General features: G+C 34.6%; 1 protein-coding gene across 1 annotated transcript in view; it reads left to right on the top strand.

The window, feature by feature from the left end:
- LOC149805056 (uncharacterized) overlaps window positions 1-17,665 on the top strand; it is a 374,091-nt gene that overhangs the window by 201,112 nt on the left and 155,314 nt on the right. Inside the window, exons 54-56 of the mRNA XM_089946913.1 lie at window positions 1,620-1,795; window positions 15,006-15,162; window positions 15,838-16,062. Coding sequence (XP_089803039.1) covers window positions 1,620-1,795; window positions 15,006-15,162; window positions 15,838-16,062 — 558 coding nt within the window. The remainder of the gene's footprint in view (window positions 1-1,619; window positions 1,796-15,005; window positions 15,163-15,837; window positions 16,063-17,665) is intronic.

Below are 17,665 nucleotides of genomic sequence, written 5' to 3'. Positions count from 1 at the left end.
CACACACACAGGTAGATCATTGAAATTTGTTAAACATGTTTTTGTTTATACCTATATATCCTAATTAGATTTTGGGCCACTGCAGACACTTTTTCCATTCTTTAAATAGACACTTCCAAATTTTGCTTAGAACTGAGCAAAACCAAATGGATAGACAATGAAATTTGGCATACATGTTTATGGAGGTATATACATGACTTTATTAGACTTTCATGCATTACAGTATATGTATTACAATGTTGCCATTTTATTTCATTTTTTAATTTTTTTTCTATTTAGACAGTTTTTACTTGCAGTGTATTACAAACACAAAATTACTCTCTCCCCCTTGGGTCAAGATTTCATTGGATCAGACTGGGTTGGCTAGTATAGTAAATCCTTGGGCAAGACACTTTACTCCAATTGCCTTAGCACTAACTAATCCATGTGTGTTGCTGTGCTGTAAATACAAGACCAATGAAACCAAGATGTCAGCTTCCTATCTTCCATTTTCTACAAACATCAAAATTAACCCAATTTTGAAACTTTAATTCTTTTCTGTATGCTTCTTAAATTACTATAGCACACTGTTTCAGTCTTTGTGAGGGGAAGAAAAAAATCTAGTTATTAATGTTCAGGGACTTTCCATATCACACTCCTGTCAAAATTTTAATTTAGTCACCTTGCTAGATATTTAACTGACCTTACCATAAGACCCAGAGAACTAATGGCAAAGTCCTTTCTCTATCATCCGTCACATATTTATATTCTCTTCAGAATGTTATTTACATGTTTTAAAAACTCACAATCTATTTACATTTGATTTTACAGGGAACATTTTGGTATTAGGGCCTTCAACCTATCAGTTACCCAAAATGACCTATGTTAAGAACAGCATCAAACATATTTTTTTGAAGAACTTCTCAACGATTGCTGAAAAGAATTTGAATAAATATGGCAGGAAGCATCCTGACATAAAGGGCTCTCGAGTTTTGCAAAAGGTGCCAATCAGCTTTTAAATATGGCTGCCATTATCAAAAGCAGAAAAAGCATTTAAATGACTTTTCAAACGTTGGACAAGTTTTGAAAAGCTCAACATATATCAAGTTAATGATCAAAGCTTAACTGGGTTTTAAATCTATCTTCAAGGCAGAAAACAACAAGTTTCTATTTTACATAAACTTTCAGATAAGAAACTAACAGTCAGGTGTTCCACAAGGATCCATTCTTGGGCCATTACTCTTTCTGCAGTATGTCAGTGATTTACCCTATCACACTGAGCTATCCACTGCCAACATGTACTCCCCTAAAATGTTTTACACAGGTTCACTTTCACTGCTAATCTTTGTATGAATCTTGTTTGTACTCATCCTTAAAGCCTTGTGCATATGTTTATTTTTGTCCTAGATCAATTGTCTAGTTTTATAATAATATTTGTTGTCTAAAAATACCTTATCTTGTAAAAACTGTGAATTATATATATATTTGCAGAAATATAGTTGTAGAAGACCTCATGGTAGATTGGTCAGTTGACCAAATGAGCTTCTTCTGTAAATAAAGTCATTATTATTATTATTATTATTATTATTATTGCTGCTGTTGTTATTATTATTTCTAAAATAATTCTCATATTTTGTCAGGTACTGATGGAGACTGGTACAATATCAATACTACCACATTATACCAGTATACCCAGATTGGTCTGTCTCTTCACACTGGAGCCAAGTACAGCATGAGGGTGGCTGCTGTAAATCGTGCAGGTTTTGTGGCTGCATATGAAACAAGTGGAGTTATCATAGACACAACAGCTCCTGTGGTCAGTAATAAGAAAATAATAATAAAGATAATAATTCACAACAACAGAATTATGAATATTGTATATGGAAAGATGGATTGGACAACTTTCACTGAGAAGTTAAAGATGGCAAGATTTAATTAGAATGTTTTGAAACACTAGATCTCCAGTAGGACCAGGGTTTATCTTATCATGAAATGTACATGTTTAGTAATACTGTTGTGTGTGTGTGTGTATATATATATATATATATATATATATATATATATGAGTTGACATTTTTTTTTTAAATTGCATTTACTGTATTCTTCTTCAAGCACAAAATAATTTTAAAGAAATTTAGGGCTTCTGTATAAACAATTACATCATTGACATAGCATCATAAATGATATCCACAGAGCTGTGATAATTTTAGTAAACATCTACCGGGGACCTATCAATCTTAATTATCAGTTACCAGGGTACCCAATCAATGGGAAATTGTATTAAATGTGTACAAACCTGAACTGCTTTGTTGTATGTTGACACTGGCACAAATGGCAAGCAAAAGTGTATTTTTTCAGTTGTCGAAGTGTGCAAGTGTTTTCCAAGTCAGATCCTTCCAAAGGGGTGACTTGTTATCATTGAGTTAGAGTTGCATTTTTGAAAAATAAAAACAGCCCAACTGGATGGATAGATAGATAGGAAGGAAGGAAGGAAGATAGGAAAATTTACAACAAAACTGTGTAAAATATACTTGTTTTATTGAGTGGAATATGTAACAAATAAACTGACAACTTACAATTTGTTATAGTTAAATCCACAAAAATGCACATGCTTGACATATAAATCCATTTAAATGATAAATCTCTGAATTCAATTATAGGTCACATAGTGGTATAAAAATAGTTCAGAGTGATCCAATTCACAATATCCTGTAATATGTTAAGTCCACTTTTTTTAAAATAATTCATAGTATCCAATAAATGTCACTAATGTCATCTGGTACAAAGTCCAAGAATTCATCCTTTGTCTGACAAAGTTCTAAAGTACTCCATCTTTGTCCAGTAAATCATCATGGTCTAGTCATTATAAAAAATATCATCTGATTGTTTGTATTAAAATGTATTGAAACATTTGAAGAGAGTTTAGGATCAATACTATTTTTTATATGAAAGTGTGATCATTCATTCTCTTGGAAACTTGTTGAAGTTTTTGTCCAACATCTTGCATTGTTTAGATTAGTTCATATGCAGTCATTGTTATAACAAAGAGAAATCAATCATTTTGTAATGGAGCTACTAAATTAGGCACTTTCTTTAATATATGTACACTTTGAGGGCTGACATCTATTACATTTAGATGATGAACACATCTTTTAATATTTTCTGTTAGTTTAGCTCAGATGAAAACAGTTTTGCAAATTCCTAGGTCTTCTATAAGCAAGAATTGACTTGCTTTTGTAAAGTGCTTTTACACTGGGTTTTTGTATTTGATAAGTTGAGGAGACTCCAGTATTTATTAATTATAAAGCCTATATTTGATAATGAATGATTATATTGTATTATAAAAGGAATTATATTTTTCTCTTTCATTCATTCTGCAGTGCTTGAAGCATCATTTGGAGTAAAAAATAATATGGGCTTTATTCAAAACAGAATCAATTCAACAGGAAATTAGTAAATGTATTCATACTTTATTCTTTCAAGTGATTTCTCATCATGGTCATGGTTGCTTGTATACCCACTGTACTTTCAAAGCATTTGTATAAGTAAATGATTTGACATCATTGTTATGTCAGTTACTTCATGATTGATAGGGCAAGATATAAACAACTATTTTACATCTACATACAGTACATATATCCAAAAACAGATTGGCAAGACTAACAAACCTATTAAACATCCTTCATAGTCTGAGGCTAGACATTTGCAAAACAAACTGGTTAGAAATGCACTCAGTAGAGGGCATGTACAGTATGTTATGAAAGTGCATTATTGTTTATATATTGATACAATGCATAAAGTGGTCCATACAAATTAAAACAAAGTATTTTCTTTTTTAAATTCACCCAGTGTAGGTTATAATCCTTGATAAGTCCATTTTCTGTCACTGTCAGTATTCTTTGATTGATAATTTCCTCCGCGTAGGTTTGCCAGTGAAGATATTGCTGTAATTTTCTAGTTGCTCTTCTTCTATATGTTTTTCCTTTATCACTTGATGCAAGATTAAAAGCAATACCGTATATACTCGCATATAAGCCCATTCGCGTATAAGCTGACCCCCCAAACTGAATTGGTAAGACTGTTATAAAGTGCATGACCCATGTATAAGCCAACCCATAATTTCTAGACTACTGGTACATCACAAGATGCACAAAGTGAGTTCTGAATACATTTATTTAGGCAAATCACATTATTAAATAAAATGAAAGTAACAAAGCTAATTTATATGTTGAAATAAAAACAATTTTAAAGTGTTAAGTCTTAATGGAAATTTAATTAATCCTCATTCTAAAATCATGAATTATAAAAGTTCTATCACTTTTAGAATCCTTCAGAATCTGGCTCTGTATCAGACTCGCCAAACAGTTCATGAAACTCGGCTTCTGTTATGGGCATGCTTTCATCATATATGTCGTCATTGTCATCATGGTCATCCGATAGTGTGTCGTTCAATTTCTCGCTCTCCTCGTCATTGTTGGATTGAAATATAGCATCATCTTCTGTTCCATCCATGACTGATACAGCACTTCCTAAATGATTTTGCAATCATTTCTGATGGAATTGAGTCCCACGCTTTTTTAACCCACTTGGCGACCAAATTGATGTCCGGCCTCATTAAATTCCTGCCTTTTGTCATTTTCACAGCCCCTGAACAAACCCATTCTGCCCACATCTTTCGTAACTTGTCCTTAAAAGGTTTGTTAAGGCAGACATCAAGAGGTTGTAACAGTGACATTAAACCTCCTGATATCACAGCCAGTGTTGTTTTAATTTTCTTTGCGGCCTTTTTTACTTCATCGGTCTTGTGTGCACAAAACATATCCCATACAAGCATTGAAGGTTTCCGAAGAATTACACCTGGTCTCTTGTTCCATGCTTTCTCCAACCATTCAATTGTTCCACTTTCCTCCATCCATCCCTTTTGCTGTGCACGAATGATGACACCAGCAGGAAATTTCATGCTTTTCGGCAGCGTCTTTCTTTTAAAAATGATGACAGGAGGCAGCTTTGATCCATCAGCTAAATAGGCCAATACAACCGTGAAATGCGTTTTTTCATGGCCGGTCGTTTTTATCAGAATAGCTTTCTCACCAACAGCATTGACTGTTTTATTGCTTGGTAAGTCAAAGGTCATAAGCGTCTCATCCATATTTTCAATTTGTGATAGTTCAAATGAGCACTCCTTTGTGCATTTAATGATGAACTGCTGAAATGATTCAATTTTTTCTTCCAAGTCTTTTGGTAGCTTTTGTGCTATCTTCTTTCGCTGCCTGAGGCAGAAACCATTCCAGTTCATAAAACGAGAACACCAGCCGGCTGATGCAACAAATTTTGAATCTGCCAACTTATATTTATCATTTTTCGCCATCTGCATAGCACATAGACGAATTGCACTTTGTGTGACAATGTATCCATTTTGTCGACATTCACTTACAAAATCACTGAGTTCTTTCTGCAATTCAGGGAAAGAGGCAATCCCAGTCTGACAAGCCTTCTTGGATTTTGGCATTTCTTCTAATGCTGCTTTGCTTTTCCACCATTCCCGTATTTGCTTCTTGTTCACAAAAAATTTGCATGCTGCAGCACAGTTGTTATTTGCTTCTGCATATTCAATAACTTTAAGTTTGAATGCTGCATCATAAGCAGAACGTTTTCTTTTACTTCCAACACTATTCATTTTATCTGATTGAATTGAATATAAACTTCTAGAGAGATTAAACTGAAATAATTTCTTATAGTGGTACTATACTATTTATATACCTTATCCTGTAATTATTTCCATGTGTGGTTGGTTATCAATTTGTATTTGATAATTATTTATCATTGTTGTTTATTTGTGTTTTTTTAAACTACCGGTAGTGTGATTCAATTGATCAAAATACGATTGGTTTCAGCGTGGACATTATTCAAGTATTGTGACAGTTTATAACTTTGAGCAGAAACCATGTCCACTACCATATCTCATTTAACAATACATCTGAGAGTCAGCATGTATTAGTAAAATCATGGGCATTGTGCAACGAAACAAACCTATTATCCCTGAGGCATTTACCACAGATTAAGCATATGGTAGCTATTGTACAACACTTTACTGCTAACAAACCACTTTGCTTTACAAACAACTAAACAACAGTAGTATATAAACTGTGGCTGCCGATTACTTCTAAAACACCTGTCAAAGAAATCCCACAAATTATATTGTTTTACAATTATTAACGCTGACTCGTATATTGCCCAGTTATTTACCCTTCCTAAGTGTGCGTGCAACAAACCCCTATGGAGCCACTTGCTATTGTTCCTTTAAGACTATCGTACTTGTATTTCTACTCTCGATCAAAATGTTTGTCATATATACCTTCAGTATCGTAATTCTTTTATTTTTTTATGTAGATTCTTTTCATATTTACATTGAAATAAGCTAGTATGCATTTGTACGATACTGTAGAGTTTAATGATTACTGATTAGCTGAGGGTTAAATACTTGACTGGAGATTACTAATATGGCGGTTCTTTTGGAAAATACACATACCACTGTGGCTCAAATAACATGTATGGCTGCGTTTTCTGGTGGATGGACATCTGTCAAATAGACGTCAAGTATGTTAAAACATGTTTTTCATTCATTATCCTACCACTTAAGATAGAAAAAAATATTTGTTTCACTTCACGACAACACAAATCTTATGAGCCATGTGGCATCATTAGGCATGTGATCTCATCTTCGGTGATTGACAGAAACAATAAATACTGGAAATCGAGGGAAAAAAGCGTTAAAAATTTCAGACTTGGCCCGCAGATAAGCTGACCCCCCTTCTTCCAGGCCTAATTTTTCCCCTAAATTTTTCAGTTTATACGCGAGTATATATGGGATTCATTTTTATGCTTTGGATGACAAGATTTAATTTTAAGATTTTAAGTTGGATTCCAGATAATATGACATGTATGCCCAGGAAAGGAATACTGATTTCACTCTTATTTCTTTTAAATTTTATAACTGGATGTCAATTGTTAAATTCTTGGAAGAATTCTTGTTAGATATTTATTTATTCCAGATTATGAAACAGTAATCTTAAATTCTTTTTTAGTTCTTTCTCAAATAATCCCCAATTTTTTCTGTGTTTATCTCTCATACTGTCAAATCATCTCTCTTTCTAGTACCTGAAGTCTACTGTAGCATACGATGGTGCCCATGGCTCTGCCTTTCATCTGTATGTTATAATGAACCATGAAAATAAAATACATTATGTTCAAGTACCAGTTTCAAGGATTCACTTCGAAATTGAATCATGTATATTTGCTTTCACTTTTCAAGTTTATTAAAAGTTTCACTATTTCTATTCCAAAGTCATATGGAATATTAGTTGACAAGAGTACTGCTATATTAAAAGTGGCAACTGTTGATCCCTTGTTCATTATGTCTGGTAATTGCTTGAAAAAAAATCAGTCATACCTTCTGAAATTTGATACCTCTTAGCAAAGTGGTTTTGAATATAATATCAGGAAAATGACTTAGTCTTTGTTTGCAGCTATTAGGTTCTTGTACGATAGGCCTGTTTATTGTTACATATTTCAAAATTTTCTGCTGAATTTCTTCTGTAAAATCATATTAGTGTTATGAATTGGAATGGGGGACAGTGTAAAAGAAACTTTAAAATGTTCAACATTCATAAAATAATCCTTTTTTTAATTATATAGGTCATTTCCACATTTTTCTAATACATGGTTTATTAGTCCTCACATATCAGCTTGTCTCCTTATTTCCTGGTACATTTTGAATGCCTCATCATTAAGCCTCATCCTTAAGCATTTCTGATATTTTGTTTCTTTATAAAGTATAATTATAAAAACTCTTCCTTTATCTGCTTCTTTGATGCTCTCTTGTCCTCCCATAAAGATTTAAAAGCTTGTCATTGTTTGATGAGTTATTCTTTACTTTGAGATTTTTTCTAAATGATATTCTTGGATATTTTCAGTCAAATTTTCACAGACTTTGTACTTTTAGTTGGATTCCATCCATTTTAGTTCTTATCAAAAGTTTGTCTTTTTCTTCAACATCTTAACTTGCATACATTTTTCACTTAGTTTCATTTTATTACAACTGCTCTGGTGGCCTAGTGGTTAGAGCATCCGCATCGTATGAGGGAGGTCGTGGGTTCCATCCTTGGCTGAATCATACCAAAGACTTACAAAAATGGTACTAACAGCTGCCTGCTTGGTGCTCAGCATTAAGAGGTCAGTTTTAGGACTGGTTGGCCTGGTGTCAGGATAATGTGACTGGATGGGACATTATGCTACATGTCTGCAGCATGATGCCCCAGTGCTAGACATCACTATAAACTGCCACACATTGCAGATATCATAGCGATGTGACTGAACATTTGTTAAAGCTACATTAAAAATCCAAATCACATCACACATCACATCAGTTTATTACTTTTCTCTTCTGTCTGTCTGTAATTATTTTATATTTTCTTTGAGTGCATGGGTAAATTTAAGAATCTTTCATCAGTAAATTGATCTCGTATTCAGAGAGCTTTCACCTAAAGAGGTTCACTCCTTATAAAAGGAATTCCTTTTCTTTGCTGTTTTATGCTACTGTTTGTCTAATTGTTGTCTGTCACATCTTGACTTGGTTTCTTTATGTCTGTTAGGTCTGCTTCATCTCTGTAGTATTGGCATTGTTCATAAGAATGAAAGAGGCTTTTGTATTTTTACCTTTTTTTATTTTTATATTTCTTCTAATTGCAAGATTCCTTCCTTCCATGAAAATGATTATTTTCTGGGTCTCATGTGATCATTCCCATAAAAATTTGGTAATGATGTGTCATAGGTAGATTTTGATGTACATGCCCAAGTCTTTCCATGTGCTGATAAATTTGGAGTCTAGTATGTACAGTTTCACTGAATATTTTGTTGTGTTTCTTGACAGGATCCGATGAGTGAATATTTTGTGGTACTGTACCATAAATTTAGTTTCGTTTTCAGGAATTATTTTTTTCTGGTATATTGATATTAATGTCTTGTCTATAGTATCTCTCAGTTTCCTTTCTCATTTCTTTCTCTCCTATGACTTTATATGCTCCAAATTTGCTTCCATTTCCCTGTAGTCTTTTTCTTTTGTTCTCCTAAATCTGAGCTGATTTTTGTTCTTCTCTCACACATTCTTGTCTCAAATTTCCATAAACTTTTCATACACTTCCCCTGTTGTTTTGCATTTAAAAGTTACGTTGATTTCTTGATCTAACTGAAGAAATGTTCTTTATTTTTCTTTATTCTGATATCAGTTTCTGAGTTATGTAACACTGTTTTCTCTCCTGTTGGATTTATCTTTAGCATGTTCCCCAAAAATCAAATTGGATTGGTACTTTTCTGGATAATTGGTGACTCCTTGCTCAACCATATCTCATATTTACCAGTCTTGGTGGTGGTGGGAGTTCAAACTGTTCAAATAAAGATTGTTATCTTCATGTAAAGACTTTTTCCAAATACCCATGATAGAACCACATATCCTTGCACCTTCCTTCTGTATTTAACTCAGGTCTGGTGAACCACTGAATCTATCGGAGGATAAATGTGGATGATCATATTGTTTTATCCATGCTTATCATAAACTAATTTTTTACCTTTCTTCTTCTTAGATATTTGAAACTTACTGTGATATTATAAAAAGAATTTCCAACTTTTTTGCAGTGTCTTCAAGAAGACTGTGATCCAGTTTTTTCTATTCTCACTTGTGTTTTGCAGTAATAGGAGAATGAATGCTGGAAAAGTTCATCAGTTTCCTTCCCACACAGTCCATATTGCTGATTGTCAGTTTTTGTGAAAAATCCTGTTTCATGCACAATATAAATGAAAAAAGAATATGTTTATGTGATATTTCATATATTGATAAATTTGTTAATAAAACAGGAAATCATTAATATAGTCATACTTTATTATTTCAAGCAAATTTGCATCATCATGAATGCTCTTCAGGTAGGTGCATTATACTTATAAAGTATTTTTTTGTAAATAAATAATTTTCTAAAGCATAACTGATCTGCTTGAGAAGCAACCATGACAAAGACAGGCTTATGTATATATATATATATATATATATATATATATATATATATATATATATATTTATATATATATACAATGAAACCTCATTATAACATGATGGCCAGGGTCCCAAAAACGTCATTTTGCTACGTGCCATATTGTGAAATATCCATCTATGAAATTATTGTATATGTATCCTGTTAACTATACGGTGATGGTGGTGGGGCTCAGTTATGGACTTCAGTGACACAGTTCCCAATCTGATGAATATTAAACAAGATATACCTAAAACAGTTAATCCATATTTAAGGTTTATATTTGGGCAGAGAATCATTCATTAGTAATTACATATAAATATGTGAGACAAGTTTCAACTGAAGTGTTAATAGGATATATGTGCATACCAGTTGATCTTTTTGTATCCGTAATAGTTTCTATAATTTGTCTGCTGGATTCCATTTGAATCCAAATATAATTTCTTAACAATACACTTACACTAACTTGTGAGACACCATTTTCAGAAACATTCATCTGCATGACATGTCCAATTTAGGGTCTGATTTTTTACAAACAGTAAAATGCATAATCAGGTAATTGATCAGACATTGGGAGTTTGGCAAAAGAAACTGCTGTTTAGATTTGAAAAATACTTTAAACTGAGATTCATACAGGGGATTGACCTCGTTGTGTAATTAAAATGAACAATACACAACTGTTGTGTATAACTGCTTCAACCATGTTTGTGAGTAAACCATTAGGTAAGAATGATCTCCATAAAATAACAGCTGAGTCTTTCTGTAAATAACAGGAAAAAAAGAAGAAAAAAACCTGATATTCATTTAAGCTGTTGTTTATAACAGTAACAAAATAAAATAGTATCTTTGAATATAATGACAAATTCCTCCACCTCTACAACTTCATTGGTTCTGTTCCAGTTAGTGTTAGCATGGTAACAACAAAGGACTTTTGTTTATAGCTAACTTTACACATCTGCTGAGCAAAATTGGAAAGTTGTCTCTGTCTGAATTTTCTGACTAGAAAATAAATGGGATTAAGATGAAGGATCCATGGTGGTCCAGTAGTTAGCATGACAGACTCATAAACAAAATGGTGTGGGTTCAAATCCTGCCAGTTATGTCAACTATGCCAATTGCCTTAGCACTAAATAACCTACTTGAATTGATGTGCCATAAAGCACCAAACCAAGTCAGTTAAGATAGTGGGGATAGGATATATGTATGTGGCAATGACCAAAACTGCTCCTGACAATTCAGGCAAAAAAATTATTTCAACAAGTATACATGACAGTTGATTCAACAGGCATTGATTGCTGTTGTTTTTATTTAAATAGGAAGGTAAATTAATTGATTATTCTGGACAGAATCTATTTTAGACCACTGCATTATTTTTAGCTTGATTATGTATGACATGGCTGAGCAAACATCTGTTGCTGCTTATTGTTTACCCTGTACACAGGATGGATTGAGGACAAACACGGAGAGGACGCTGGCCTTATTGTTGATGTTTCATTAATAATTTGATAAAAAAGTATCACCTTTTTAACATCTTTCAAAAATAAGTAAGAAGCAGTGAAAAGTTATTTGTACTTTAAGTATACAATACATCTTGCCAAATTATTAAGTCAAAGACTTATTTATTTTGGCATTAACAAACTGACCAAAATTTTGTAAACTTTCAGGAGCCACACCACAACTATGCTGAATCCAGACTTGTCTTATAATGTAATAATGAAGTGTTATAGCAGGGTTTCACTATTTAAGTTTACATGGGGATGATTTTCCTCATGAACCAGAAATTAGTTAGAGTTCCACTGGATCAGATAGATCAAAACCTGGCCCTGTTAGAGATGCTGCGAGCAGTAACTTCTTTGTCTGCTCAACTGTACCTGTCCCTTCTGGGAACCTTGAACACCAACTGCTGACTTGGTTCTATTAGGACATCTCCATATGCAACCTCTACAGTTCCTCTTTCTTGCAAGGTAGAAACCTTGCAAAAATTCTCTGTCAACACTTATCTTTCTAGGACCAGCATTTCATTGCCATTTACAATGATGAATAAATCAGTACAGATTTATGATTGGAGTCACCATGCTTGCACCCAAATACCACTCCTATCTGTTTACCAATGTGTCAGATTCTGGTTGGGGTGCCCATTTAGAACCAGAGGGTATAATTCTACATGGACATTGGACCCCATCTGAATCATCCCTCCACATCAACAATGAAGACTGTATACTGAGCGCTGCAAGGGTGCATTGAGAGAGTATGGGGCTGATGTGTCTTGGTCTCCTCCAACAACATGTCCATCATAGCTTATCTTGACATCAAGGAGGCACACCTGCTCCTTCTCTTTGTGTGGAAATCTGGAACCTCCTGTGCTGGGCTACCACAGAGAACATAAAACTCAGAGTTTGGCATATTTTGGGCAAAAAGAATGTTTTGGCAGACAGTCTCTTCAGAACTGGCAGAGCCATCCTCACAAAATGGACTCTTCACTGCTCGTTTACAGAGTCCCTGTTCTTGCTATGGGGAAGGCCCCTAGTGGATCTATTTGCAACCAGGCTCAACAATAGACTCCCATTTTACGTTTCTCTTGTCCCAAATCAAGGAGCTTGGGCAGTGGACACATTCAGTCTCCAGTGGAATCGGCTGTTTGCTTATGCCTTCCCACCCATCCGACTGATTACTCAGGTGCTGCAAAAGTCAGAACTTCCATTGTTCAGCTCATTCTCATAGCCCCTTTGTGGCCTCAGTGCTTGTGGTTCAGTGATCTTCTATACCTGTTAATCGCTCAACCCAGGTCTCTTCCTCTCAGGAGGGATCTTCTGTTGCAACACCTGGTATCCCTCCTCCACAACAACCCACAAATTCTACACCTTCATTTCAAGCAACTCTCAGCCAGAACAGCTTTTTCAGCCAAGTTGCTAGTTAATCATTCAAGCCAGGAGAGCTTCTACATCCAAGGTCTATGATGCCAGGTGGTGAAACTTCTGTGATTGGTGCAGTAGGAAGTGTGTTTATCCAAGCTGTCCCTCTATAACCGATGTGGCTGATTTCCCTTTGTTTCTCTTTGAGAACAAAAAATTGCTCTGTATCCACTATCAAGGTTATAGAGCTGCCATTTCTAACACACTTAAATTCTCTTAAGGCATGGTAATTGGTTTGGATTCGCACCTTGCTGATCTTATTAAGTATTTTGAGCTGCAGTGACCTGTCTCATGCTTTCTTATGCCTAGATGGAATCTTTCTTGTGTTTTATGGTCATTAACCAAAACTCCCTATGAACCATTGAGTGAGGCTTCTTTTCAGGACCTCACTCTCAAGGCTGTGTTTCTACTTCCCCTTGCCTCCGTGCGACAATGAAGTGAGATTCATGCCTTTTCTATTGACATTGGCTGTCTCTGGTTAAATGGGAATTATGATTCAGTTTCCCTCTTTTGTAAACCAGGATTTTTAGCTAAAAATCAATTACCTTCCCATAGCCCCACTACCAATAGAAATCCCCAGTCTCAGTCGAATCTGTGTTGTGGATGATACAGATACACTTTTATGTCCCATGAGGGCACTCCTATTCTTTCTTAAGGCATCCAAAGGAAAGAAAGGGTAGGAAGCCTCTTTTCCTCCCTCTCAAGGGCTCTGTAGACATTTCAGCTGCCACTATTTCATGATGGAGCATACCAGTCTCTTACTAATCGAGACCTTTCCTTTATGAAACTTAAAGCCCATGAGATTCAAACTGTTGCTACCTCCTGGGCCTACCTTAATCACTACTTCTTGGAGGACATCATGAAGGCAGTATTTTGGCATTCCCATACTACCTTTTCCTCCTTTTACCTCTGCTCATTATCACATCAAATGGCAGGCATCTATTCTCTGAGTCCCATTTTTATGGCACAACATGTGGCCGAGAGAAATACCAGCATTCCTTAACATGGACCTCTCTACCAATGGTGAGTATTTTCCATTTTCTGTTTTTTGATTAGTTTAACATAGCATCAAGCAAACTTCCTTACTGGTAAATTCAGCTAAACAATTGCCATGCGTAAGCAATTACTGCTATTAAAATGTAGTTTTTTTGGGGGTAAAACTAATTTTAATTATGCAATACTTACCCATGGCTATTGTCAAATGCCTTCCTCTCCTCACTCTGATGTCCTGATTTAGCAGCCATCTGTGAAAAAGATGAGCTAGCTGTGCTTGTTTTGCACATAACATAGCATGGACAAATGAGCTGCATGAGGAATTGCATCATACTGACAATTTGTCAGTCTAACGGAGGATGTATAATAATAATAATGATTATAATAATAATAGTGTATGTACATCAAACAGATGGTACATTTTTTTGGCACGAAAAAGAAAGGCTAAACAATAGCCAACGGTAAGTATTGCATAATTAAAATTAGTTTACCTCCCCCCCCAAAAAAACCCCCTACATTTCACCTCAGTCCATGTGGGTTCAAGTCTTGGCTCAGCCATTGTGGGTATGGAAAAGGCTTTCCAGTAGCTGACCATGGTGATTCTTCCCATGTGCTTTCTCCTCCAAATATACTGGACACCATGTACTGAAAAATGGTGTTAAAACCCACAAAAACTAAATGTAAAATGTTTCCCTCAGAAAACTTGTTAGACTTCTTATAACGTCTAGTTTGTCCTGTACAAAAATGATGCCAGTCAGACCTCCAACTTTGTAGACATCTTTTAAATCTTATTGCCACTTCCCCAGAATTGATAATTGTAATGGCATGAGATTTTCACTAAAAGGCTTTTTATGATATGTAGTTGATTTTAAAGTGATGCCAATCAGACCTACTTAAGTTGAATGAATAGATGTCACATCAGATCTGTAACTAAGGTGAACACAAAATAATTGATCATCATAATTAAGTTCATATGAAAGCTTTCACAAAAAATAGGCAATGTAAAATTGTCATTGCATTCTGTTTCTCCTTGTTGTTCCAGTTCCAGTGGCTCCATGTGGGGGTGACATCAGGACAAGATGAAGAAAAACTCCATGGTTATGTCTGGCAGTCTGACCATGCTGGTATCAAATGCAGTTTCCATGCTTTTGATCCAGAATCTGGTATTACAGGCCTGCTGGTTGCTGTGGGAACAAGTGGTATGTAGCTGTAATCTCCTCACTTTCTTTGAAATCTGAACATTTCTGCAGGAAATTTTATAACCATTCATGGAATTTTATATCCTCTTATCTGAAAGTGAATCCATGTTTTGCTAAATGACAATAAAGAGATGAAATTAGCATAAATCAGTTAACATTTCCACAAAATATTTTTCAGGTAAATTTAACTTAAAATTTTTAACTTTGCTAAGAGAAGTTTAAAAAACTTAAAGAAAAATCACAAGTTGCATAATGTCAATAATTTGTTCTACAGATATCCTGATTAGATTTTTAGGCCATTACAGCAATTTTCATGCTTCCACTACTTGCAGCACATGCTTCTTTGTTTAGTCCTATTCACCTGTATGACCATCCATCATGTAAAGCTTATTTAGCAAAATTGTTCAAGTACCACTAAATGTTGACATTGGAAGTTTGGAACAAGTAGGTATATTTATATCATGTAGATGACTGAATTAGATCTTCAGGTCATTTGAATAGTTTTTTAATTGCTTGCACAATTTTTAACTTTTCTGGACTTTTTTAATATAAAACTTGCTTGCATGATTAAGCAAAAACCACTTCAAGTAAACAAATCAATTTTTTTAGCATGTTTCTTTGTATATGGAGATGTACTATGATTCATTATGTAATGCATGTTTGTTTTTTAAACAGTCAAATCATCTGACATTCTTGACTGGAGAGATATTGAAGCTGATACAAAGGATGTTTATATTGACAACATTGTTCTTCAAGATACAAAGTTCAGAAACAATGTTTCTAATGAGGATCCTATTGATAATATCTACTATGTTACACTCAGGGCCAGAAATGGTGCAGACCTTCTGAGTGATCCTGTAGTGTCAACACCTATTGTTGTTATCCCTGAGGATGTCGCAGGTAAGAAAAGAAATAGCTTGAACGTGGTTAACATTTTCTTCCTTAATTGCAAAGTAAGCTGCTTGCATCACTATTGTCAAGATTGGTTTTGTACCTAAATGTGTGTGTGTGTGTGTGTGTGTGTGTGTGTGTGTGCACATGTGTGTGTGCATGCACACATGCATACATGCACTATATTATTATCTGTTAATGTATCTGTCTGTTACCAATTTGGTTCATGCCCAATATGACCATAACATCATGGCCAAAGAGACAAACAAGTATAGAATGAATTCTTGATGATGCGATCCCCCACCAAGCAGAAAAGTAACTACTATGGGGGAGGGGGAGAGGGGTGGCATCATCATTTGGCTATAGTTTTTCATTGACAGACATTTCTTTAACCACTTAATAGATGTGCATCATTCTTTGCATGAATCATTATAAAACTAACACAGTTGATTCTGTAAAGTTAAGGTTGCTGTTGTAGGAAATTATGCAATAAGGTTTTGCAGGTATTTCCTAAACTCTTTGACAGATTTTCATCATACATTGCATGAATCATTATGATTCATCCTATGATGTGCTTGCTTGCTGATTCAAGTTTGTGAGCAAAGTCACAGTTTTAGGTTTGTTTGCCAGCCTATATTTCTTAAACCTCTTGATAAATTTCTTTATATTTGGAAAAAATCTTGGACAATTCATTATGCAATGGATTTGCTGGCCATTGGGCTTTGAGAACAAGATCATAAAAAAAATGTGCACTAAGGTTTTGTTTGAAAAATCTTCATTTGATAGAATTTCTTCATCTTTGAGATGAATCATTATGAAATTTTAAAAAATATTAATTCTTTGATATGCTTGCTTTTTGCTTTGGAGTCAGGTTTGGATTAAGGTTCTACTTCAGTATACAATCTCTGACCTTTGTGTTACTGTTTGAAGCTTTTAATCAGGTACCACTCAAGAAAATCTTGGACTTTTTGAGGGAATGTGGCTTTTGTGAACAGTTTTGAATCTTTAAAGCATTTTATATGTATTACCTTTATCTCTTATTTTGTGTACCTTTTACCAAATTTTGACATCTTTAATTTTATATTTTATTATGTTGTACTTCATTATTACATTTTTGTGGAAGAGATTATCTTTCTGGCCTTTCATTAAATTCCACATTTTTTTTACACTTTAGGACAGTCTTTTGAATTTGCACCATATAGCCATTTTTGCGCTGAGTTCCCATTAAACATACATACATGCATACATAGGGACCTGAGTGGCCGAGTGGTCTAAAGCGCTCACCGTTATGGATCACTGCCATCTCACCTCTGTCTGCGTGGGTTCGAGTCTCAGATTCGGCTAATGTGGTTATGTGAGAAAGCTTGACAGTAGCTTCTCGTGGGTTGGTGGTTCTTTCCGGGGTTTTTCCAGGTTCTTCCTCCACCATTAATACTGGCCGCCATGTATAGCCTATCTTGTGCTGAAAAATGGCGTTAAACCCTGCAACAACAACAACAACATGCATACATACATACATACATACATACATACATACATACATACATACATACATACATATCATTTCTTTTGATTATTTTAAATTTGACAAGGAAACTTACTTGTATTCCTC

This window comes from Sinohyriopsis cumingii, chromosome 2 (assembly GCF_028554795.1).
Source record: "Sinohyriopsis cumingii isolate HCF-2022 chromosome 2, ASM2855479v2, whole genome shotgun sequence".
NCBI lineage: Eukaryota > Metazoa > Mollusca > Bivalvia > Unionida > Unionidae > Sinohyriopsis > Sinohyriopsis cumingii.
The sequence above is the reverse complement of the archived record's forward strand: the minus strand, read 5'-3'. Positions and strand labels throughout refer to the sequence as shown.